This window comes from Trachinotus anak, unplaced genomic scaffold (assembly GCF_046630095.1).
Source record: "Trachinotus anak isolate AG129_WGS33_773 ecotype Australia unplaced genomic scaffold, CSIRO_AGI_Tana_v1 ptg000023l, whole genome shotgun sequence".
NCBI lineage: Eukaryota > Metazoa > Chordata > Actinopteri > Carangiformes > Carangidae > Trachinotus > Trachinotus anak.
Window position 1 is genome coordinate 1,311,507 of NW_027273874.1, and position 24,998 is coordinate 1,336,504.

General features: G+C 40.9%; 3 protein-coding genes across 4 annotated transcripts; 2 read left to right on the top strand and 1 right to left on the bottom strand.

Moving 5' to 3' along the window:
- Window positions 1-2,823: 2,823 nt before the first annotated feature.
- On the bottom strand, window positions 2,824-5,513 carry cnpy4 (canopy FGF signaling regulator 4). The gene is made up of 6 exons (XM_071459998.1): window positions 5,308-5,513; window positions 5,048-5,174; window positions 4,703-4,799; window positions 4,152-4,274; window positions 3,918-4,035; window positions 2,824-3,574 (listed from the first exon to the last, which is right to left on the bottom strand). Exons 1-6 carry the CDS (start codon window positions 5,390-5,392, stop codon window positions 3,450-3,452), a joined length of 675 nt encoding a protein of 224 aa, XP_071316099.1. The 5' UTR covers window positions 5,393-5,513; the 3' UTR covers window positions 2,824-3,449.
- LOC139607266 (calpain-5) lies at window positions 5,472-18,941 on the top strand. 2 transcript variants are annotated; one of them, XM_071459995.1, is made up of 15 exons: window positions 5,472-5,567; window positions 6,523-6,719; window positions 7,265-7,602; window positions 10,514-10,698; window positions 13,146-13,277; window positions 13,401-13,612; window positions 14,134-14,326; window positions 14,414-14,607; window positions 14,985-15,062; window positions 15,201-15,627; window positions 15,707-15,829; window positions 15,908-16,104; window positions 17,040-17,158; window positions 17,445-17,581; window positions 17,659-18,941. In XM_071459995.1, exons 4-15 carry the CDS (start codon window positions 10,534-10,536, stop codon window positions 17,833-17,835), a joined length of 2,154 nt encoding a protein of 717 aa, XP_071316096.1. In that variant the 5' UTR covers window positions 5,472-5,567; window positions 6,523-6,719; window positions 7,265-7,602; window positions 10,514-10,533; the 3' UTR covers window positions 17,836-18,941. The 2 variants fall into 2 exon arrangements, with proteins under 2 accessions (XP_071316096.1, XP_071316097.1); XM_071459996.1 differs by lacking the exon at window positions 5,472-5,567 and having other exon boundaries at window positions 6,184-6,719.
- Window positions 18,942-19,783: 842 nt separating this feature from the next.
- On the top strand, window positions 19,784-24,404 carry LOC139607270 (transmembrane protein 272). The gene is made up of 5 exons (XM_071460000.1): window positions 19,784-19,923; window positions 21,536-21,623; window positions 21,742-21,792; window positions 21,985-22,191; window positions 23,529-24,404. Exons 2-5 carry the CDS (start codon window positions 21,560-21,562, stop codon window positions 23,735-23,737), a joined length of 531 nt encoding a protein of 176 aa, XP_071316101.1. The 5' UTR covers window positions 19,784-19,923; window positions 21,536-21,559; the 3' UTR covers window positions 23,738-24,404.
- The last annotated feature ends 594 nt before the right edge of the window (window positions 24,405-24,998 follow it).

Sequence of the window (24,998 nt, forward strand, 5' to 3'; positions counted from 1 at the left end):
GCAAAGAACTCTCTCACCTTGTTAAAAATTAAACTCGTATTAAAATGAGGTGTCGGTGAGCTGCTTTTCTCACTGCATCCAGCAACATGTTCAAAGTTATCATAATGCAGATCCTCTAGTATAACTTTGACTATATCAGATGCTGCATCCTGAACATCCAGAACATCCAGGGACATGACAGACAGGGGAGATTCTTCGTCCTCTTCTGTCACGTCTGGTGTCTCGCTGGACCATTTCATGAAAATGTCAGTCACAGCTTTAGTTGCTAAGGGGACAGAGATCTTGGACTTTACGCTCAGAGGTGTTTCACATTTCTCTGGTTCCTCTATTTCAAGGATCTCTGATGTGGACTCTGAGCTTTTGTGTGGGGTGGACTCAATGATTTCTGGATGCCAGCACTCTCCCAGGCACTGGAATTTCAGGTTCTTCAAATATCTTGTCAGACATTTGGCAGTATGAGACACCATTTGAGCAAGAGATGTAATGTTGGACATGGAGCCACTGACAAAAACAGCAGGCTGTGAAGGCCAGACAGGGCTGCTGATGGCCACAGACACAATGGAGTTGACTTTTTCTGACACTTCCCTCTCGATTAGTGCTGTCAGCTGTTCAGCACTCTCACATTTCTCCTGTGGGACATGAAGAGCGACAGCAAAGCTACCAGAGAGAGAGTCTCCCACTTTTGTGTTGAGGTTCTGCAGAGATGTGGTTAAATCAGCCTGAGATTCCCTCCTGTGAAAACTCTCCTCAATCATTGGTTTGATCATTCTCAAAATGATTGTACAGAGTGTCTGTACCACTTCTGTACACAAGTCAGCCAGCATAGCTGTTGTGGCTGAGTCGGGAATCCCTTCAGCTAACATGTTCCACTGTACTGCAGAGAATCGTTCAAAATATTTGTTTACTACGGGCAAAAGAGCCTCGGGTGTGATGACGGCTGGGTTGTCCATCTGGGATCCGGATCGGTCCATTGCAGACAATTCTTGTGTCACTACGCTGCTGTAGCTTCGGTTTGTTAGAAACTTACTGTAAATGTTCAGCAGTGTTTGAATTTTCACTGTTCTTTCAGAGTGTGTGCGTGAAGTCACTTGTCTGGAGTGAAAATGAAAATGCAGATTTTAAAAGCCAGTTTACCCTGGAGACGCTCGACCATATGACGTCATGACGTGGATCAAAGGCATTTCCTTCCATATCCACGTCACAAAGCCAATTACGTCCCTCTCACACACATTCACGTGCGCCTCTGTGCGCGCATGCGCACACAGACGCTCCACAACTCGACAATCAAGTACAAATCTACTGTTTTTTTTTTGTTTTTTTTTTTAAATAAGTGGAATTATTTTTTAAATTGAATTGGAATTGTATCTTTATTATATGCACTATTATTATCATCCATATCAATTTCCCCAAATAAAGTGTGAATTAAGGTGTTACCTGTATGAAACATCAGCACTGCCTCCTCATAAGCCGACGGTATAGCCTGTGTTGTTGATGTTATAGAGCAGGGGTACTCAAATACAAATCTTCAAGGGCCACAAAGATGATTTTCAGTGACTCAAAGGTCCATTTATTGAGGTCGGTCAGGACAGTTTACCATGAAGTCTAACAAAAATAAATCAGCACCTCCATAGAGTCGTAACAGGTAACATTAACAAACATATCAAGATCTCAGGAATCAAATATAATGAAAAACTATTTTACATTCTGAGTGTGTCAGTGTGAAACACAGCTTAATGAGAGAAATGGCATCTCGTGTCTTTTGCCAGTCTTCGGAGCTTTGGCTCTAATGGAGTGATGGCGAAGGGACGATGCGAAGGGCTTCAAAAGCGAAAGTGAAACTTGAAAGTGCGCTCGACCCATTAACAGGCTGTCTGTGTATCCTTGGCATGGAGACAGGTCTCGACAGGTACACGTGTTGACCCAACCAAAACACATACTGAAGAAATAACAGTTCGGGGGCCACAAATAGGTCTATAACATTATAGACAGGAGGGATGATTAGAGCAACCAAAAACTATTTCTGCGTACATATGGAGATGTTTTTCTTAATTTAAGAACTTTGTAGGTTATTTCTCTTTGTTTCATACAATATACGTAGTATATATATTGTACTATATACAATATATATTCTGTCTTTTATCTCCTTTATCCCCTACTCTCTTATTTTGTTGGAAAACTGCTATATAAAAACATGCCACATACGTACTATATAAATACATTTTTCTTGCTAATCAACCAGAGGAGGAGGAGGAGGAGGAGGAGCGCAGAGCAGTGGCAGCTCCTTCAATCTCCAGGTCTTAGGGTGATGTTGAAGGAGGAGGGTGCAGCAACAGCAGCAGCAGGTTGTTGCAAAGCACAGCAAAACAAAGTGGAAACCACTAGGTGGCAGCATTACGCAACTATGGTCCAGCTTTCTATAAGCTGGGTTTGCTGCACACAGCAACGTTTGCTTTCTCTCCAGTCAAACTGATGTTGTATTTTTAATTATTATGAGGCTCCAGAGTCAGTCAGAGGTGCTCTGATGCTGTTTTCAGACACTTTGACTCTGTGGTGGATTTGTGAAACCCTGACAGGTCCAAGCCCTCCGCATCAAACAGATAAGCTTTCATCGAAACCTCAATGCTCCCCATGTGACCTTTCACCACAAAGGTCTTGACCTTGTGATTTCCCACTGCAGTTTTTACTCCAGCAGGGTTTGGTTTGTTTGTCTGAAAGACAGGGAGGTTTTTTTTTTGATAACTGTTGATAACTATCATCAGTATATATGACAGAATATCTGGTGAAAATGTGAATGAAACAGAATTAAGAGGCAAACTCATCTGGTAACTGGAACATAGGCAGCATGATATATTTTAGTTCATTTTTCTTTAACAACCTGCAGAAAAAAATAGACATGCAATATTATTACATAAAAAAGCATTTTATTCAACATGAAAAACTGTACATATTGCATTTAAAGATGGCAGTTTGGGGTAAGAAGAAAAAAGATAAGTACCATATAGCGTTGGCATCGGGAGAGATGTAACAGCATTCCCATGATTTACACTGACAGAGTCTCAAATATTCATGGTAAAGGCTTCAAACTTTAATCCAAACAGTTGAGTGTTTTAAAAGGTGCAACAGTTTATAAAAGGCTGACTCCATCGCTACAAAAACAACAGGAGGAGTTAAGTGTAAACTGTATAAAGCATCATCTCAGACCATGATAACTGTAAACTGTAACAAGATTTGGCACCAGAAACAGTCTTGAAACCAAATCATCCATTCAAAAGCTACAATAGTTAAAATAGTGTAAATATATGCACTGGACTCTGCCTCCAAGAACACAGTTAAAATACTTGGACATCATTTCAGTTTCTGTCCATCTGATTTGATTTGATTTTCCCACTGAAATCTGCAGCTGAGGTTTTATGTTGTCTTCTGCATTTCCCTTTTCCAAAGTGTTTTCCTTATAGCTCCTCAGCATCATGTGTCTTTCGCTCTTCTTCCTTTGTGTTGTCCTCCGCTCCCTCCTCTTCAGCCTCGGCCCCTCCTTTTTTCCCCATGTCTCCTTTCCACACCTCCTTAAGGCATTCTGAGAGAGGGAGAGAAAAACAACACAAGGAGGAGAATTCAGCAAAAGTTTGTTCTCCACAGAGGGAGAAGAGAGGGTTGGGATGTTTAGATTCCAGTGAATTCATGTGCAAAAAGTGAAGCATTTTTACGTTGTTGGTGATTCCCAAATAACCTTGATAATACAGTTTTATTTTCTAGCCTTCAGGATTTCAGAGCTTTGCCTGTGCTAACTTTGTTATGTTAGAGAACAAAACAAGACGGTTTCAAGTTTCTGTTTTTATGTAGTCTTTGATTTGTTGCATCTTTGGGAACCACTTGTGTTTAGCGCAACTAGCTCGCACCGCTTTCTCTGCGCCTCATACCTTGCTCTGATGTCTTGAGGACATGGTTCTCACAGAGGAAGTTCTCCAGTCTCTGGTCCTGATGATGGAAGTACCAGTCCTCCACCACCTCCTCATACTCCTCCAGCATCGTCTCACACTGCACAACACACACAATTGCATATTTAGTTTATACTGAGGTCTAAAAAATGAATTAGTTATGCTCCAATTCTTTATTTCCCACTCCTCCACAAGCAGGGAGACATGCATACACACCTGCTTTTTCATGTCCGACACCTCCACAGACGGCTCGTCCCACAGTTCGTACGGCAGGCCCATGTCCACTTTAACTCCTTTGTGGACCAGGTTCTTCAGAGTTGTCATGGTCTGACTTGCACCCTGCAGTCACATAAAATATCTAGCTGTCAGTTTGCTACACAAAGTGAAAGAAATGTTTGATGATGAAGTAAACAACAGACAAAAAACAAGCAAGTTTTAGAAGAAAGTTTCTCTTTTAATGCAGTTTTTTTTTAAATAAATGCCAATTGTCTTTGTTAATGAATGATCAAAAGAAAGTTCTTGGTCTTGGAAACTGACAGAACAGGAAACACTGGCACAATGTTGACTCTATTTACAAGCAATCTTTAATATTTTGCATTAGAAAATTCAAACTTCTCATTTTTCCACTGCTCTGGTTTGTTTTTATTCTTACATTAGGAACATATAATGTATGTAACCGTGTGTGAGAAATGTCACCTTGGAGGATTAAGTGTATTTGTGTAGTTTTATTCCATCCAAACTTTAAAATAGAAGCAGATTAACCTTACCTTGGCGTATCGAAGGCTGCCCGGCCTCTCTGCATGCACATTATACTGCAGGATGCGCTCACATATGTTGTCCACCGCCTCAGTCAGCCGAGTTTCCCTGAAATCACAACAGACGTTTAACATGGCAGAGCTGCAGGGTTTCTATCAGTTTAAACAATTGAAGAGTGAGAAGTCCACTGATTTTACAAATACAGCTCAGTTTACTAGTGGTGGGGAATACAAAATATTATCAGTGAAGCTGAAGTTCATAAAAGTCTGAAGAAATAACCTCGGTGGTGTGGACTCATTTGTAAAGCATGTACTAATAATTGTCTCCTGCCCATGTTGCAGTGATAGTTAACTTACGACGTGTTGTATTTGATCTTTCTTCTTCTCTTGCCTGTATCCAGCACCTCTCCCAGCTCCAGCACTTCTTTGGAGCGGCCGGTTTTCGCCAGAGCTTCCTGCAGCTCCACTGTCAGAAACTTACACACTGACAGACAAGAGAAATATAACCTTTAAAACTTTCTCCTACGTGCTTGCATGTCAAAATATATAGGCAGACAGAGGATATAATTGTAAACAAATAGCGGCGGCGGCTAGCTAGTGTCACTTTCTCGTCCTACCTTCGCATTTATTCGGCAGCCTGTCGTCTTCTTCCGCTGTGACAAAGCCGTGGATACAAAACAAAACCAGAATAAAAACGTTCATTGCCACCGTTTTGCTGTAAATCCCACAGGCGGATTAAAAGTTCAATATTTCAGCAGCCACATCGGCAAATTTTTGACGGCGACTTGCAACTGCGCATGCGTAGCCGATCCCGGATGTTTCGATTTCAGGTGAGATAGTCGATGGAAGAAAACCCCAAGAATCCTCAAAAACAAAAGTAGGTATATCATTTATATTTTTCTTACAAGTTTAATTTTTTTTTCTTTCTAAACAGTATATACCAATTTATTCAGTATAAGAATAAATATGTGACGTGTTTATAATATGTTCGTAAGTTTACATATTATGAAAATATTGTTACACATCACTTAATAAAGGTATGACAAAATATGAATAAAACTACAAACAAGAATCTAATGCAATTTTAGTTTTGTTTAGCAAATGGCATTATCTTACAATCTACACTAGGATATATTTTTAGTACTCAGAGGTAAAGGTAAAAATCGTCACGATGGAGCAGCAGTATTTAAATAAAAAGAAAGGGATACAAAAGTAATCATCTTTATTTAATCAGCCTTTATTCATTTCTTTATTTTATCTAAAATATTGTGCCAGTTTAGTTCATTTTGGGACATTTGTCTAACACTGTCACCTCACAGGAGGAGACGAAAAAATTCTGAGGTTTAAATCCACAAGTTTGTTGGAAGGATGTATGTATCCATCCCTTATGTATAAGCATTTGTGGTATAAAAATGTATTTTATATCTATGTACATTAAAATATATTGGACATAGGTGCCATTGTTGCCATATTTTGACACATATTTTAAAGCACTCCCATATATTTTATATGGGATGAGATTCAACAAACCAGGGGCCTATGTTTAAGGTTTTGATGCTCACTTTGCTACTTGCTTTCATTCACATCTTGCTCTTCAATGTTGGTTTCTCGCCACATTGTCCCTTGATGTGTTTCTCAAAAAGCTCAACGTAAAATGAAAAACTCATTACTGCATAAACACTTAATTTTTTGCCACGACAGTTATTTTGTTAGTTCATCACTAATGTACTGTTGCTTCAGGTCAATTACGTATATAAGAGCAGGGGATAATTAGCCTGATATTTGGCAGTGAAGCAGTTAAAATAGAAGGTGCTTGCCTCTTGGTTTCTCAGGTGTCAGGGGCAACACACTCGGCAGCAACAGATACTCCAGGAGTCTGTGTGGGAGAAGATAGACAGAAGAGGAGAAGAGACTGAAGAGATAAGGGGGAGAAAAAGAGGAGAGAGAGAGAGAGTCAGGGTGAGACACGAATGAGGAGAGGAAGACAGAATGTGCACTGTCACCAACCAGAAGAGCAGCAGCAGCAGCAGTAAGCAATACGTGCACACACACACACACACTCCTGGAGAACACATTTGTTTATGTTCTCCAGCAGCAGAACAGCTTGCACACAGGTGTCAGAGGATACACTGGTCATCTTAAGTGTCTGCAACTCAAGAGTAACTGCAGTGAGTGTAGTGTTTTCCCGGTGTGAGGGTTTCCACCGCTGTACTTGTGTATTATGTCACTTGGTGTGGTGACTGTCTGTCTATTGTCTGCGCGGAGGGAGATTAAGTTACACAGGTGCTCGGCTCCAGCAGCAGTGTCACCCTGGCCTGTGTGTCACGCCTGCATGCACATGGACACACACGCTCACGCATCAGCACTAGAAGTTGTTACGTATACACACACACACACACACACGATACACAGTCATAAGAGATGGTGTCAGGGAACTTGCAGCGCTCACATCAAGCTCCACTTTTGTCCTGCAGCATCCCAGAGCTACAGGGATATCATTATTACTGTACTTTTGTTACATTTTATTTATTAACATCATTCAAATATATTGTTTTTTTTTAATCCTAAATCCAGGTCCAGTGAACACAAACATTAAATGAGTTCCTGGTGGAAATGCGTCAAACACTCCTGACAGAGTCGGAGGAAAGAAGAAGAAGAAGAAGAAGAAGAAGAAGAAAGTGTTGCTTTGGATGCAGTCAGTCGGCTTTTAACAGCCAAAGAAGAACAAGAGGAAGGAGAGGACACATGCTGCCTATTTCTGGTTGTGTGGTTGTCTCTAAAAAAAATTAGGATTCCCTGAAGGATTTCCTAAATGACCAAGGGAGGACATGAACTTGGATCTACTGCTGCGGCGTAAGAAATAGTTTCATCTCAGGAAAAGCAAGTGGATAAACGTCTAATCTGACTTCAAGGTAAAATACTTGCACTTATAGAAACAGATCTGTCATGATTGGATTCATGAACTTACGACTGATATTTTATGAAATCCTGTGTTTCAAAATTACTTAAATGATTATGATTCAATCTTTTATTGAAAAATGTAAACAAAAGGCTCATCACACCACCCAGCGCTGACAGGAGGAGAGCCTGTTCCAGCCGTGGACGGGATCACTCGAGCTGATGACAGCTCTTTTAATACACACACACACTAGACAACCTCTATATCTAGTGTCTAATGTTTTCAGATGCTGTCAAATGTTTTCGGATGAGTAATGCTTGCAAAGGCAGGAGTAAAGTTTTTATTAGATCACTGTAAAGACACTATTTTCAGTGATGCTTGTTTTCATATGTTTGATATGTGTTGATGATTTAGGAAATGCACAAAGCTATTTGATTGGATTTATGAATGTAACTGCAATTTACATGGTCAAATACTTGTTCTTTAACACTCTGGTCCGGAAAGCCAGTGTCTAATTGTTAACTTGCGATTAAAGACATAAACGGCTTCTTAGACCAGTGTTGTTTGATAGGTCATCCCTAAAAAAAAAAACCAAACAAACAAAAAAAAAAAAACTTTCATGATGTCTGTATGTTTCTAATCAGATATTGCAGCTCTGTTTACAAATTCAGTTCATGCTCAGCAGAAGCAGACACATCCGGCAGCAAAAAGGATCAAAATCATCCATTTGAATACTGTCACACATTAGCAATAACTACAATGTGCAAAACCAACCACCAGTACCATGGTTCTAGTAACTGCAAATGATCTGATCTGGCTGTGCATGGGGAGACCACATCCTCACTGTAACGGGAGAAGCAGCCTCACAAAGCTGAACACATGAGAGTTGGTGACATTATGTAAAACTAAAGGTTTGCTGAAATAAACCAACTCAATTCAAGAACACAAATTAAAGATCATCTTTGGTGGATTTAGAGAAGATGTCTTCAAAATAATCGAAAAACTGCACATTTAAATGACATCTTAATTAAAATTTGACTAAACTGCGTGTTATGTTTTATTGAATGTTAATACTGAGCCACAGGAGTTGACGATATAGGTACATTCATTAAGACATGAACAGTGGTGTAAGTAGTTTATGTATTCAAGTACTATACTTAAGTAGAATTTTGAGGTAATTCTACTGAGTATTTCCATTTTTCTGCTGCCTTATGCTGCTACAGGCTCAGATTAATGATATAAAATAAAATGAACAGTGATGGGTTATTATAGATTAAGATCAGACTTTATCGATCCCCACCTCGGCTGCAACATTAAAGTAATGTAAACATTAATGCATCAATAATTACAATAATCTACATTTTTCTGAAATGGGCCACCCTGCATAATGAGTAATTATTTATTTATTTTTACACTAATGTTCATACTTTTAATTAAGTAAAAGCTCTGAATTTTTGTCCACTGCAGGACAAGATACTGAGATACTGTGAGTCATGAGATTATTAAGCACTGATTAATAATATGTTGTAAATCTGTCTTTACTTTACTTGTTTCCTGCTGTTTGTGTCTCTGCATAAATGTGATACAAGAAAAACCAAACCTCACTGATAATTGATAACACTGACCTGTTCGGTATCTGCAAGCCCAAGCACACACACACACACACACGAGTTGATACCCCACACACACACACACACAGACACACACACAGCTGACTTAGGGTCCCCAGCAGGTCATATCACTGATGACTAAAACGGTACCATTACCTTACTGCTGTCCTCACCCTATCCCTTCTCCCCAACACACACACACACACACACACACACATACACACACAAACACAAACACGCACACACACACACACACACACACACACACATGCACTGACCCTGCAGGACCTCCAGCTTCCTCTGCTGCTTGAAAATATACAACCCAGATGTCCACCACAATCACACAAAAACCAGAAGTCAGTGTCTATGAAGTTAATGTAAATAATATTTATAAAAGCAAATAAATTTGGATTAATTTATTGTGAAAAAACCTGTGAATTACCCCGCAGAGGAAGTGACATTTCACCCAGAACTCAGTAGTTTAAAAATTTCCAACAGGTATATTACTATAGATTTTCAGTTTAGATTACATTATGAACATGCTACTGTCCATAAGTGATATGTGAGATTTTCCAGCTCACTCTACACTCCAGCCTAACATAACATATGTAAACAACTTATGTCTTCTGATAAACTACATAAACAAAGATAGCCAGTGTAATTTTGATCAAGGCCTGGCTCACTTAAATTGGCTATAAATTCTGCTAATATATAATAAAAAGCGAATGTAAGTGTAAATGTTCTCGGGTGAGAAAAAAGTTGCTATTCTTTAATGTATTTCAGAAGAGGTTAAACATGTTCATAGAGGAAACAGACTTTTCAGTTCAATTTAAATTGCTGTAATTAAATGCAACATTATATTTGATTATATTCATTTTTGAGCAGTGCGGGTTATTATATTTTGTTACAGAAGCTGCCACTAAGCTTTGTGTTTCTGCACTTTTTAGATTTTCATGTGAAGAATAAGACATATTTAGCATTCACTTTTATTCTTTGGAAAACCTAAAACAACAAGTTGATTACCACAGGACTCTCTTTCAGGTCTTAATTGTAAACATACATTAGCCTTTAAATGCGTGGAGTCTATAACTTTCAAAAACAAGTGAGCAATTCAATTAACGAAATTAGAAGAAATCAAACTGTTCAGCGGTTTTACAGACTATTTTGATATTTAATTTAAGTCTGCTAAACATGCTGTCAGTGTAATCCTACACCACCTCAGTGGAGCATGGCTTAGTAACTCAAATGTCTCATATTTGACCCCTGCAGTTATTTTTCTTTTTTCAATAAATCCGTCACATTTCTCCTCCTCAGACTTCTCCTGTGCAGCTAGGATGCCCGAGCGAGTGAGCGACTTCCAGGGTCAGAGCTTTCACAAGCTGAAGCGGGACTGCCTGCGACGAGGTGCGCTCTTCAAGGATCCCCTGTTCCCCACCACTGCCCAGTCGCTGTTTTACAAAAGGGAGCCCCCGCCGGGACTGACCTGGAAGAGGCCGAGGGTGAGTGTGAGGTGTAGGGAGGGGGGGAGGACGGGGATAAGGGATGGAGGAAACTCTTAGTGACAGCTCTTGGTAAATTTATTCCCAGTCTTAATCATTTACAGCAGTGATGAGCTCAGATCACTACAGAGTTTTTACACATCTAAATTAAGTGTCTGGCTCAGCGTGTTATGTTTCCATCAGATTGGGTTAATTAAAGCACTTTCTATTATAGGTAGGGCGTCAGGCAGTGAAACCTTAGCACTCAGGGAGCAAATGGTGTGTGCTGCCGATGGACTGCTATATTTGTGTGTGTGTGCGTGAGCTTGTACTTGCTACATAGTAAGGACCAAAAAAAGTATTTTACTAACAGAGTGAGGACATTTTGGGAAAGTGAGGACATTTTGGCCGGTCCTCACTTTTTGAGACACCTTCAAATCACATTTTGAGGGTTAAGACTTGGTTTTAGAGTTATGGTTAGAATTAGGTTTAGGTTAAGGTTTGGGTTAGGGTTAGGGTTAGGCACTCAGTTGTGATGGTTAAGATTAGGGTAAGGGGCTAGGGAATGCATTATGTCAATGAGTATCCTCACAAAGATAGAAGTACAAGTATGTGTGTGTGTGTGTGTACAGTTGAGTTAAAAGCAGCAACCAGTTTAAATAGCCCAGGTGTTTTTAGCACAGTGTTGAGTTGGGTGTAGCTGTGCATAAGTATAGATGTTTATTGTGGCTACGCCAAGCCTAGTAGTATTTAATGGGAGTGTTATGCACTAGAATAAACACAATCAAATGAGAGGTTGAAGCCAAGGTCAAATTATTTATTGCCCAGTGAGGACAGATATTTAAGGCTATAAGTAACGGTGCAAGGACTTGTAAGGGAATGGATTAAGTGTGCATGAACAAAATTAGCTTAATGTAGCAGAGAATCCGTTTTCATTTTTGTAGAAATGCAGGAGGAAGATCAAGAAAGGATTCAAAATAAGCAGGATATGGAAATGGTTTTTCACACGTCTTTTGCTTCCACTCTTCTGATCACTGTCTCATCTTTTCTCTCTGAGATACACTCCAAACTCTTTTTCAAATTAGAGATGTCAATTCAGAGCTACAAAGGCTTTTTCCCCAAACCTGCATCCAAAATAAATCTGTGTTCACCACAGTAAATTCAAAACTTCTTATGACCTCTAACAGCAAATAAACAAACCTTTTTCACAGTCATCCCAGTTAAAGAATGAAGGAAAACCTATTAATTATGTACATGAATTTATTGACATATATATCATGTTTTTTATCAGTACTCCACAGCTGTATATGAAAACAGTCCCTTGTGAATCAATCAATTAACATGACATGGACACACATTATAGCAAACTTTTTTTGAGGATTCTGAATTCAATGCTTTTGAAGAATTTAAAGATCCTGAATTCACCAGTTAATCACGAGGTGTTTAATAAAATTGGTCATTTGTCTACAAATTTAGAAATATCTGATTGGTAGGACGATTAGTTCATGGAGTTCATTCATTATGAGGGTGAAACCTTCAGAATGTGAAACCACACGATGATTAATGTGCTGACTCAGGGTGGAAGAGAGAGGGTTTATGGTATTGTGTTCCTAATGCTCCACTCAGGTATGTTGAGCGTGTATCAACAGGGAGCTGGATGATAGTGTACCATCTGTTGCCTCTCTCTGCTGACACACACACACACACACACACACACACACACACACACAAACGACAACGTAAAACACACTCTAACTTCCCATTTGCTGTCATAACGGTCCACTTCTCAGTCTGGGTGGCCTCATCTGCTCATCTGTACTTGTTATAAACTTGATATCATCTTAGAGAGAAGGTTTCAATCTGGTCTAGAGTTACATTTAATGAGGTTATGACCACTGAGTGTGTGCCCAGCAGCAGTTCTACTGTTACCTGACCCTGTCCAAACTGAGATCAACAGGTCCACACAGACAGGATCTGTCCCCTCAGCAGTGCACTGACACTCTGACTGAATCAGCTTGCAGGCCTCATAAAACACTGTGACGCTAACTGCTGCACCCATTAATCACACAGCTTAGTCCACATTACTCTGAGTGCATTTAAAGCTGCTATATAATCAATATTTTATATTAACAGTGGATCAAATGACTATGTGTAATGTGAAAAGGGTTGCTTGTGGGGATGAACCCACTGATGACCCACTTTATTATACATTGTAGCATCTTTCAGCTCATTGCTTTGGTTTAAGGACTCAAAATTTTACTGCTGTGGTTTGTTGGTCTGTTTGCTCTCGTGTGTTCGTAGACTCAGCAGTCAGCTGTTTTCAGCCAAAATGAAAATTGATTGTACAAAACCTGCCCAGCACCAAACGACAGATAAGCAAATGTTGCACCTCACTAGTGAAATGTATTGTAGCATTTAGCAGCTAAAGAGCCACATATTCATCTCCCTTTGTGCTGATCTCAATCCAGGAAATATGTAAGGACCCTCGTCTGTTTGTTGATGGCATCAGCACTCGTGACTTGCACCAAGGCAGTCTGGGTAACTGCTGGATGATGGCAGCCATTTCCTGCCTGGCATCCGAGCCATCTCTGTGGAAGAGGGTTGAGTATTTGTGTTCCTTCCTTCTTACACTCTTTGCCACCTGTTATCCTTTCTTCATAACTTTCATTCTCCCTTAGTTCCCTCTTATTTTCCTCCCTCATCTCACACTCTCCTCCTCCCAGGTCATCCCTGACCACGTGGAACAGGAGTGGAACCCGAAGCGCCCTGACCTTTATGCAGGAATCTTCCATTTCCGGTTTTGGCGCCTTGGGCGCTGGATGGACATTGTTGTGGACGACCGTCTGCCGGTCAGTGCAGATGGTGTGCTGCTCTTCTGCCGCTCAGCTACACCACGAGAGTTTTGGAGTGCCCTGTTGGAGAAGGCTTATGCCAAGTGAGTGGCAATGGAAAATGCTAGCTGATATCTGATGGGACTTGTGGCATGTAGAGTTACTTCCCTGATTGCTATAACTGCCACTACTGCAATACTATTACCCCAGGACGACCTCCATTCCTCTTTCTAGTGCCACTTAAGGGCCCCACTTCCCTTTTCTCTAAGGGAGGTTTCTTTGCCCCTGACTGCCCTCTCTCACCCTTTCTACCCTCAGATAAGGGCTCCTGGACCTTGCAGATTCCTTTGCCCCTCAGGACATAATCTACTCTCAGTCTCCCTTTTGTAGTCTAGTACTGTAAGTAAGGAGTAACCACCATATTGGATGAATCTACACTTCACAATTAATGTCCAGTGTCAGCTCAAGAACTTTTGTGTGCCAGACAATAACCTTTCGTCTATTTGGCCATCTGGTCCCTCTGGCCATAACCATAGTTGATACTATGCAAGACAAGGGAAGATGGACCAGTCATTTAATCAATCAATTACTCAATCAATCTATCTCACTCTTGACGGACTTCTAGGCTGAACGGCTGCTATGAGGCCCTGGAGGGAGGAAACACTGCAGAGGCCCTGATTGACTTCACTGGGGGTGTTTCAGAGCCCCTCAGTCTGGATCGTGAAGCCCTCACCTTGCACAGCGACCACAGGAGGATCCTCTTCCAGACTTTAGCCAAGGCACACGAAAGCAAAGCCCTCATCACCTGCTCCATACGGGTTAGGCCCTTTTATCCTGAGAATCTTCAGCATTTTAGAGACCAGAGAACAGGCTGAAATAAGTTCTGCATATTTTACATTTCTCAGCCAGCAGAAGGGGAGACAGTGGAGTCTGTGTTGGACTGCGGCCTAGTGCGAGGACACGCTTATGGGATCACAGCGGTGAGGAAGGTGAGGCTCGGGGAGAAGTTGCTGAAGACGGGCGGGGTATCCAAACTCTTCATGGTGCGCATGAGGAACCCATGGGGGACCACAGACTGGACGGGCGCCTGGAGTCAGAGGTGAGGGCACTTTACTGACTTCATCTGCCACATGTCTGACTGCTGAGTACATTACACATTTTGCAGGAGCTGTGGGAATTAAGCCTCTGCTGACATTTAACAGTGTCAGACTTTTACAACACTTTACAGCGCCACTGCAACTTTTTTGGACAATGTCTGACATTTTACAATAGTTTCGGAATTGTTTCACTGGAGGACATCTGCCATGTTCATTATGAAACTCTGAGAAACTCTTGAAATGGCCAAAATGGACCAATAAAGGTTTCCAGAAGTTGAACTTGTATTTTTCATATGCCATATCCATTGTGTTGGACCTTGCAGCTTTGCTTTTTTTTCCTGCTGCCTTTGACGTTATTGGCCTTGCACGCCCCCTGCAGGTCACAGCAGTGGCAACAGATGAGTCGTGCAGAGAGGGACAAGATGGGCCTCATCGTTCGAGATGTTGGGGAGTTCTGGTACATTTATTTTTATTATTTAGATTAAAACAAAATAGGCAACACTCACCTGTCCTCTGCTCTGATTTAAATTCATGTAACATGTATATTTCTAATACAAATTTCCACTTAAACTTATACTGATTGCTTCTCACTCAGGATGGATTTCGAGGATTTCTGCCACTACTTCACAGATGTGGTGGTGTGCCGGCTGGTGGAGAGAGCTCTGCTGTGGCCCAGCTCTCACTGGAGGGAGGTGCGTTGCTACGGGGAGTGGGCTCCGGCTCCCTCCACCCCCGGATCACCTCCATCCACTGTCCTCCACAGCAACTACGCACTGACCCTTGGGAAGAACAACATCAAGCCTGGAGGGACCAAGCAGCGGGGGAACCGAAAGGAGGCCAGACTCGGGGAGAGTCAGCAGGAGGGGAAAAGAGGGAGGTGTGAGCGAGAGAAAGCTGTGAAAAAAGTGATGAAGGAAGATGATGGTAGAGAGGGGAAGGGAGGATGGGTGGCACAGGTGGATAAGAGGAGTCGATGTGGTGGCTGCATCAACCATAGAGAGACTTTCCTGCACAATCCACAGGTACAACTAAAGTGGAAGTCTTTACATGAGTGCAGGAACTTTGAGCACAAGCATGATTTTTCTTTTTTTTTTCTGATAGTTTATGTTTGAGGTGGGAGGCAAAGAGGAGGAGGTGCTGATCTGTCTGCAGCAGGAGGACAGGAGGATACAGAGGAAAGATGGAGGAGGAGAAAACCTGCCTATCGGCTTTGAGGTGCTGAAGGTGAGCAGGTCATGGACAAAGAGACGAAAACATACCTAAATTACAAAATCATTTCCATGCCGCTGTCGTGGTCCCCAGGTGGAGGTGAACCGCTGCAGCCGGGTGCAGTGCGTGGTGGAGCAGGCGGCCAGCTCCGTCTACATGGACTCCCGCAGTGTAACACTGAGGACAACTCTGGCTCCGGGCCGTTACGTCGCACTGCCCACCACCTTCCTGCCAGGTGCAACCGGACGCTTCCTGCTACGACTCTTCTCCCATTCCCACATCAGACTCAGGTGTGTGAAATGTGTTTGTGTTCAAGGACAAATCACAATTTATTAAAAAGAACTCAGGAAACATAATCCATATGCAGACTGTATGCATAGTAAATATTGGTTTTGTGCGCTGTTGATACACATTCTTTGCCCACAAAGAACGGAGGAGCTGCTCCTGGAAGAATTGAAATAAATGGGTGGTTGTGAAACAGCTCCAGAAAGATCTGGCAAAACAAAGTATCAAGTATTATATTTTAGGCAACCAGCAGTGTATAATAAAATCAACATATGCAGATTACATCACTCTGATGTTATTAATTTAATTTATTATTTTATAAATTTTTTCCCCCTTTATTGAGTGATTCCAAAAAAAAAGTTTAACAATAGACAAACACATAACAGAGGATAAAACAAACACATAAGAGAAAAACAAAGGAAGAGAAAAGAGTAAAAAAGGAATAATGATAATAATTGCAAGTATTTTTTACAAAATTATATTTCATACTTTGCAGAGATACAACAGATGGATTTTTATGGAATTTATTTTATGAAATTATATTTAATACTTAATACTCACATGATGACATTCATGCCATTCTTACAATATTTGTATATTTTACTATAAAAGTAAAAACCAGGAAAAAACATGAATAAACAAAAAATGGTAGGAAAGAGAAAAAAAATACATATAAAAGGAAAAATAAACACAAAAAAGATAAAGAGAAAATACAGACACTCAAAGAAAAACTAACAGATTGACTATATTTAACAATCACTAAGGCAAGGCCCGGAGTTTAACGGTGAACTGATTACAGCTGTTTCTTCTTAAGGCTGAATATTCATATGAACATATTGTGGATCATTTCTTTCACTTTTACAACAACATTAAGTTTCTTGCGCTCAGATTTCAACTTTCCTTGTTCCTCTTCAACCCTAACTGCTTTTCTATCATGCAGGGAATTGAGGGAGGATTTGCTGTTTCCCTCTGCGTTCCAGTGTTTTCTACCTCAGCCTACAGTGGTGACCACCGTTTATCTCCGCAGGGCGTCAGGACTCAGCCCTCCCAAACAGACAGGTCGCTCAGCACGACGTCTTCTGCATTGTGACAGATTTACAGATCAGAACAGGGCAGAAAAGACACTTAGAGTCAGTCACACGCTTGTTTCTTGTCTGTAGCTTCTTTACAAAACTAAATAATGTGCATTTAATTATTCATGAACAAGAACTGGACATCTCTCTTGAATTTTTGAGACTCTGAATGATGTCATGTTTACAATATAAAGCTCCAATGCCTGTTTGTATTTGCAGAGCTACTTGTTTCCTCCTTGCACCATCTGATATTGTTTTTTTAATGATCACAGCTCCAGACGTTTACGCCACAGTGCGATGTGAGAACGAGACCATCAGGACACGGGTTTTCAAGGCGGAGGGAAACCCTGAATTCAACCTCAGAACCATCTTCTACAGGAGATACCCGGACACACACATCTCTATCGAGGTACACACATTCCCTCTCACACACACCGAGAAGAAGCACACACTATCAGCTCTAATCTGTGCTGCTTTGTTGTGCAGTTGTGGAGCAGAGGTCTGCTGTGGGACTCGGTGCTCGGCACGGCTCGACTCCAGACGGCCGAGTCTGAGAGGAGCCGGAGCCACGTGATTGACCTACGTGGCGGCCAGTCCCACTCAGGATACCGAGGTCGCATCTATGTTGAGACGTCCTCCAGCGCCTGCCTTACAGACTTGTGACAGCATCGTCTGGTTGCCCTGGTAACTACATAAAGCCATCACAACCACTGTCCTCCCTGGTGGAGGCTTGTGTTGGACAGTTCTTAAAAATATATTTAACAAAGGTGCAAATAATAAATGAAGTTTCTATCATTTAACAGATGTTAAATATGTGCGGTGTCACGTGTATCTGCTGGTCAGATATACAGGCGGGCATCCTTCATGACTTCAGCAGTTTAACAAAAAAAGTGATACTGCTGCCAAATCTAGTTTTGTTGGTGTGCTATTATAATATTTATTAATGATACTCATGATGTCATCATTGTTTTCTTCCTGTCATATTTATTTTTGCCATTATTTCTGTTGTTGATATGTTTGAACGTAATGTATCTTCAAGTAATTACTATTGTGTCTGTTTTTCACATTAATGTCAATAAATATTTCCATTTATGAATGCCATTGTGTTTATTTAAGTATAAAGCAATGAAATAATAATAAAACTACATATTTAAAGACATCTTTCACTTCAGTCGTCAGCACAGAAAGTTTTGTTGCAATGAGGTTTGCATTCCTGTGTGTTTGTTTCTTCTCCTCTGCTGACTTTAGGCAGCTTCATATCTTACAGTGATAAGGCTAGAAGCAGGTCAACCACTTTTTGTGTGAGTGCAAATAGCAATAAAAAAGTCTAACTGGCAGCCAAATGTTGGATTTTGAGATACTTTGTTAGTCTAACCTTAGAGTCACACTCACAAGACAATAAAAGAGCTTTAACATATTCCTAAAAAAATCTCTTTTACAAAATATTTTTAATGTATTTTTTACCTGCAGTTGTTGAGACCCACTGTAACAAACTTTTTTTTGCAACATTACTGCAGTTATTATATTACATTATCAACTCTGTGGCCAGAGCTAGGGCCACGCCTGCTTCAAAGCAAACTAAACAAACTTTAGATAAAAGGCAAGGACTCATTCAGTTGTTATCTGTGCTCATTTGACAGCATTTGTTTATCAGGATACGCCTCTTAGAGTATGTTTGAGTGCTGCTTTGGGAAGTGAAGGATGTAAAACTACGATTAGGCCAAACTGTGTTTGAAGAATAAAACATGCTTTGTTTTGTGTTGCTATAAGTAGAGTTTTTACTCACTATGAGTGCGTTCATAACTCAGATGTGTTCATATTTCATCACATTTAGTAGAACTATGCTGTGATACTTTATTTCACTTTGTCCATCTGCTCTATTATAACCTTTGATTGTGAACATGAGCATGTGCAGTTAACCCTGTAATGCCCGACCCCAGAAATAATGGACAGAAAATTCGGATTTCTTGAATCTGCAACCTTTATTTGGCCCTTTCACAAAATTTGAAAAAAAATTACAAAAAATTATTTGCATATAGGTTTTTCCAAATTTTATACACGATTTTACTACAGACTAAAATGCTAAAAAATATGTATTTATAACTTGCTTCAACAGATTAAGTGTTCATGTTAGAATATTACTAAAAATTTCAGAAAATGTCACTGGAAAATCGTAAAAATCGCAATTTTTTTTACCTTGATCCAGTGAGTTGGGAACTATCTGAAGGTGGCCAACTTGGATTGTCCCATGTGCTGTGTTTGAATTGTTGTAGTGATAAAGGTATCCACCAGGGGTTGGAAGACAAGTATCAGATTGGGTACAAGAGGGTTTTGAGTGAAGTTTTGACCATAAGGTGATGCAATAGGTCTCAGAAATGCTTGTATCAAATTTGATGCATTTGGCATTATAGGGTTAATCAGAAAAATACATCTTCCTCCCATTTAAGGGTTTATTTAAAATAATCCCAAAGAGGACGATTTAATTTTTTTTATGCCATCGTGTTTAATCATCCTGGGACCTCTTGGAGGGTCACGACCCGCAGGTTGGATGTCACTGTTTTCAAACACCCACAGTCTATTTTTAAGGCCTAATGTGCAGGAGCCTGTGATCACTTACCTTTACAACCAGCTGACTGCGCGAACACCTCCCTCCCTCCCTCCCTGTGAATGCGCGCTCCCGAGACGCGGAGGCTTGGCACCAGCTGTCAGCAGCTCGGACTGCAGCCGGAGACACGGTGAAGTAGCCTCAAGGTGAGTGGGGGAGAACATCAGAAGAGACTCGCACTTCCCGGACGCTTGTTGGGGTTGTGTTTGTAGACGGGACCCCGCAAACGGTGGTGTGGGTTTGTTACCGGGGCGCGGCGGCGGCGGCGGCGGCGGCGCGGCTCGAACAAACTTCAGCGTTTGTCTGTTCGGGTTTGACAGCAAGTGACTCAGCTTCCACTAAAGTTGGACATATCTTTTCCTTTGTCCTTTTTTTTTTTACCTTTAACACATATTGTGCCTGCTGTGTACTCGTCGCAAACTTAAAAAACAGCATTTTCAAACGGGCCAACTTGTGTCAGTGTCTCGTCTTTGCGATGCGCGCAGGTTGATTCCTGTCTCGGTCAGACTGGCTTTAGGGAATGCGGTCGCACCTCTCAGTCTCATGCCACAGAGGTGTAGTGTGTGAACAGAAGTTGTGTGTAAGTCCCTTCGGGCCTGTTTCCTGACACTCATAAAGAGGAACTCCGCGATAACTTATTTAAATTTAGGCTGGGAGGATCTGCGGCTTCATCTAATTTAATCTCTGTAATGAACAGCCTCATGTTTGTTTCACTGCTGGTCTCTAAAAACGCCATGTCTTCATTTTATGTTTAATGCAAATACAATTAAACTGCAGCACAATTCCACTTGTAGTTTTCCTAAGTGCTGACTCCACCACTGAGTACTGTCCAGCCTGTAAAAACAGCTGTGCAACATCTGTGGCTCTGGAGGGACCAGTTCAAATGACGTCATCGGGGTCATTTCCGCTTGTGCTGGACATTTCCCTCACTACAAACTCAAGAAAGAAAGAGGCATTTTGGGTATATGAAAGATGCTAGATGCTATTGAGCAACGCAGTTGCATTATGGGAAATGTAGGATCAAGTGGTTTTGGCGCTTGAGCCATAGCAGGGGCTAAAAGTCAGCATATCTGGGCCTCTGCTGCTTTGATTTTGGCCATTCTTGTCAAATCTGCCTCTTGTGAGTTCCCTAACTCTTTCAATCAAAATACCTGCACTTGCATGAATATTTGTTAATATGTATTTTTGTTGAAGCACTGCCAGAATCTTCTGTCTAAAGCTTCATTTTCTCATGATAGAAACCAACCAACAGAATGTGTGGGTGTTGCGTTAACGGTGAAGAGCAAGACCAGACTGGTCTTATCTGCACTGTGCTGAATCTCAATCATACACTATTACTATATTATTTTTTTTACACCATGAAACATCTTTACACATTTTTGACAAAGAAATAGAGATATTCAGTGTTTTAATGTCCATTTATTTACAGATTTATTGGGATTATGGCTGCAACTAATGATTACTTTAATCACAGATTACTCTGCTGATTATTGTCTTAATTAATCAATTAATTGTTTTGTCTATTAAATACCAGAAAATGCTTTAAAATTCCAATATCCCATTTTCCCAAGATATTGAGTAGTGTAATTTATGACAAAGGAACCAGTAGATCCTGATGAAAATTAAATGTTTGAGTCATTTTTCCAATCAAAAATGACTCATAAAGATCACGCCTCATAAAAATGTCACTGTCAGCTTCCAGTCTGCACACTTTTAGTTTCATCAGCATTATTCACAGATCTTTATCCTCCTCTGCAGGTTGGAGCCCTCATTACTGATATAATGTCAAGCACGGGTCTTATTCGACGCATCCGCAACACCCCTCAACCCCCAAAACCGATACTAGGTGAGATCTGATGGTCACACACACACTTGTGTCTCAGTTTAATTATTCTCAGATTAGGTCCAGGAAAGAGTCTTAAAGTGTCTGTGCTTTCAGTTAAATCAGCTTTCTCTTGCCACAGGATGTTCAAAGCTGGTTATGTGCATCCTGCCTACTGCTCAGATTGCAATTGGTGAGTGAGTCGTGCGCATTCACAGGCATTTAATTCACAGTCTTTGTGTGAATTTTCTGTAGCAGTGGTGCAGCCGGTTTCACTGAATTGTTTTGACTTTTGAAATACCAGAAAGTCTACATTTCTCTCCACTCGCACATTGTTGAAAACGCTGACTGGCAGATCTCCCGTCATCACCCCTGTGTCCAACAGGGTCAGTGTATCTGCATGACTGTCCACGGCAGCACTACATCCCCATCTATCTGATCGTGGTGGGAGTTTTTGGCCTGCTGCTGGCGGTGCTGTCCTGCCTGCCCTGCGCTCAGGAGCCCAAAGATGACAACTCCAACCCTCTCAGTCAAGTCTGCATGACCTGGAACTCATTGACAACTTTCTTCCTCTTCTGCTGGTTCATCGCTGGTGAGTGCAGATAGCGGTGGGCTGGCGAATGAGCCAACAGACTGGAAACATGATAGTGCATTGACTTGTGTTTTGGTCAAACCACCTTTCTAAATTTACACTAGTGAGATTAAACATTAACATCTCTCAGTATGATGCAAGATAGTTCAACAGCATCACAAACTGCAGCCTTCAAAAGGACCATACAGGTAAATCAACACCTCTCTAAAAACAGTCTAGACACAAACTGAATATTATAACTTTAATGAAAGGAGGATTTATTGTACTAGACTGCTTTAGTTTCGGCCTGGTGGACTTATAAATTGCAACTGATTATGTTAAACTACAGGTAACCATAACAACACAACTAAGGCTTCAGGCCATGTTAAGTTTCACTGGTGAACCAAATCTAACCATGATTTCAACTCAGTTTTAAAAATCAAAACCAATAGATTTTAATGGTTTTAATAATTAAAAGCCTCCTGTTTTTCATTGGTAGTAATAATACACTACAAGGGATCCTAATGAAAGAAAATAATGGACTAATAATGGAGGCAACTCTTTGTCTCCACCTTGTCCATTATTTCTTGAAAGCAGGCATTATTTCTTTCATGGTACACTCCCATCTGCAGGTTCCCAGGGCTGCAATTTGCCTTCCATTAAAGTGCAACAGCTGGAAAATCAACACACTGTAGTAACATTTTTGAACCACTAGATATCCACCTTATATTTTCCTGAAGAGCCAATACTAACACCCCACACCTTTTTACAGTTACACAGCTGCACACAAACTCCTTAGGTTGATGTCTGGACTCAGCCTTATACATGTTAGATGCATAAAACATGGTCCAGTCTCTAGTCTCAGTTAGATCAGGGGTGAGTAATTACAATGCTGGTGAGCTAAGAACTCCATAGCCTGGATACACAGGTTCAACACGCTAGCCTTGTAGCATTATATTGTTCCTTATTTTGGCCGTCACTTCTATCCAGTTCGACTAAAGTGAGTTCAACGTCCACAGGAGCAAGAGGGAGATATGGGTAAAAAATGTAAGTGCATGCCTTCCAGAAAAAACAAGAGATTCCTTCACATATTTGTGGCCTGGGTCCTTCATAGTTGCACTGACACTGATGTTAAACAAATGCTGCTGCTCTAATAAATAATCTCACACACAATAATCTACACAGACAGTGGACATTTTATCAATAAGAAGCCAAGCAGGAGCCATTTGTGCAGAAGACGACACATGAAAAAACAAAAGAACTTATTTAACAAAAGACCAAATTGTACGTGTGCAAATGGCTGTAAAGGTTCATTCATCATTGATGTGAAAGCTCAGAAACAGGTTTCTTTTTTCTAGGTAATGTGTGGATCTACTCTATTTACAAACCCAACTACAACAAGAACACAACAAACGTGGATCCGTACTGCAACAAGACGGTCTACTTGTTTGCCTTCTGGACCACCACTCTGGTCTACATCCTCCTGGGTGCGTTCCTGTTCATCGGCTGCTGTGTCCTCGTCTGCTTCTTCCTGTGTGGCCGAGCCGACCCCGATGACAACGTCTAGAGAGGTTTCCCCAGACACGGCATGCATCTCGTGGCGCTGTACTGTAAACATCACGTTTGCTGCTGGAGCTGTTAGTTTTTCCGTTGCACGTGCAACAAGGCTTGAGAAAAACCAAAGCACGGTTCAGTCTTGAGCATATGGGAAGCACAGTAGAGTGAACTTTCTTTATTAAATACATAATGTGCAACGCAAAACTAATATGCGTCATTTTAACACCTATCTTGTAATGTAGTGGCACTTCTAGTTGCACACCCTCCTTTTTGGCAGCCCCAGCAGATACATGCTTAACTGGACGATGGAATAGATTTTAACAATGATTCTAAATAATGTTTTTTCATTGCTGAGCCTTTTCTACTTCTGCTGATTTATTCTGTTTGTAGGAAAGATGTGAAATGTATTGTTTACATGTTGGGCCAGAAATTGGGCTCAAACTTTATTCAGTGAACAGGACGAAGTGATATAATGTCTGTTATTACTTTTTTACTTTATTACTCATGTTTGTTGATAAGTTGTGTCAGGTGGGCACTCTGTGTAACATTTAATCGTAACACTAAACTTACAAATCAATCTGCCACAGATGAGTTTCATTGCTATAAGACAGTCAAATATATATTGTATTTTGTCATCCTTAGAAGTAAATGAAATTAAAAGAAATGAATGGAAATGAGTGAAATGGGAACTCTGAAACATGAAATGTATTTGTGTTAAAGCAGCCAGATCTTAGCTGGGGATGTTGTTAAAAACTGCCTGTGTGACCACATGATGAGGTTTACCGCATGTATGCAGCTCAGGTCCATACTAACACAGATTAAAATAACAGGAAATCAGTTCTTCTTAAAACAATTCTTCTTGGACTGCTACCAGAATGGAAACGTGATGAAGAGTGTCCACAGAATAAGACAGGTGGAAGCTGCTGACATTAGTCCGGCTTGTCTGTCCGTCCATTCATTCTTGTGGACACGATATCTCAGTAATCCCTTGACAGAACTTCTTCCAGTTTGGCACTTGAACTCAATGGTGAACTGATTAGACTGGTCGTCAAAGGTAAAAGGTCAAGGTCATGGTGACCTCACAAAACACAGTTTTGGCCTTGTGAACGCAATATCTTGAGAACTCCTCAAGGGAATCCCTTCAAATATGACACAAATGTTCACTTGGACTCAAGGACAAACTGATTAAACTTTGGTGGTCAAAGGTCAAGGTCACGATGACCTCACAAAACATGGTTTTGGCCGTGTGAACACAACTTCTCCATAACTCC

Coding starts and splice junctions, on each gene's coding strand:
- LOC139607266 (XM_071459995.1), top strand. CDS start 10,534: ATGCCCGAGCGAGTGAGCGACTTCCAGGGTCAGAGCTTTCACAAGCTG. Junction 13,613..14,133: donor TTGGAGAAGGCTTATGCCAA/GTGAGTGGCAAT, acceptor ACGGACTTCTAG/GCTGAACGGCTGCTATGAGG. Junction 14,608..14,984: donor ACGGGCGCCTGGAGTCAGAG/GTGAGGGCACTT, acceptor CGCCCCCTGCAG/GTCACAGCAGTGGCAACAGA.
- cnpy4 (XM_071459998.1), bottom strand. CDS start 5,392: ATGAACGTTTTTATTCTGGTTTTGTTTTGTATCCACGGCTTTGTCACA. Junction 4,800..5,047: donor AAGATCAAATACAACACGTC/GTAAGTTAACTA, acceptor TTGTGATTTCAG/GGAAACTCGGCTGACTGAGG. Junction 3,575..3,917: donor CCTCAAGACATCAGAGCAAG/GTATGAGGCGCA, acceptor TCCCTCTCTCAG/AATGCCTTAAGGAGGTGTGG.
- LOC139607270 (XM_071460000.1), top strand. CDS start 21,560: ATGTCAAGCACGGGTCTTATTCGACGCATCCGCAACACCCCTCAACCC. Junction 21,624..21,741: donor ACCCCCAAAACCGATACTAG/GTGAGATCTGAT, acceptor CTCTTGCCACAG/GATGTTCAAAGCTGGTTATG. Junction 22,192..23,528: donor CTTCTGCTGGTTCATCGCTG/GTGAGTGCAGAT, acceptor TCTTTTTTCTAG/GTAATGTGTGGATCTACTCT.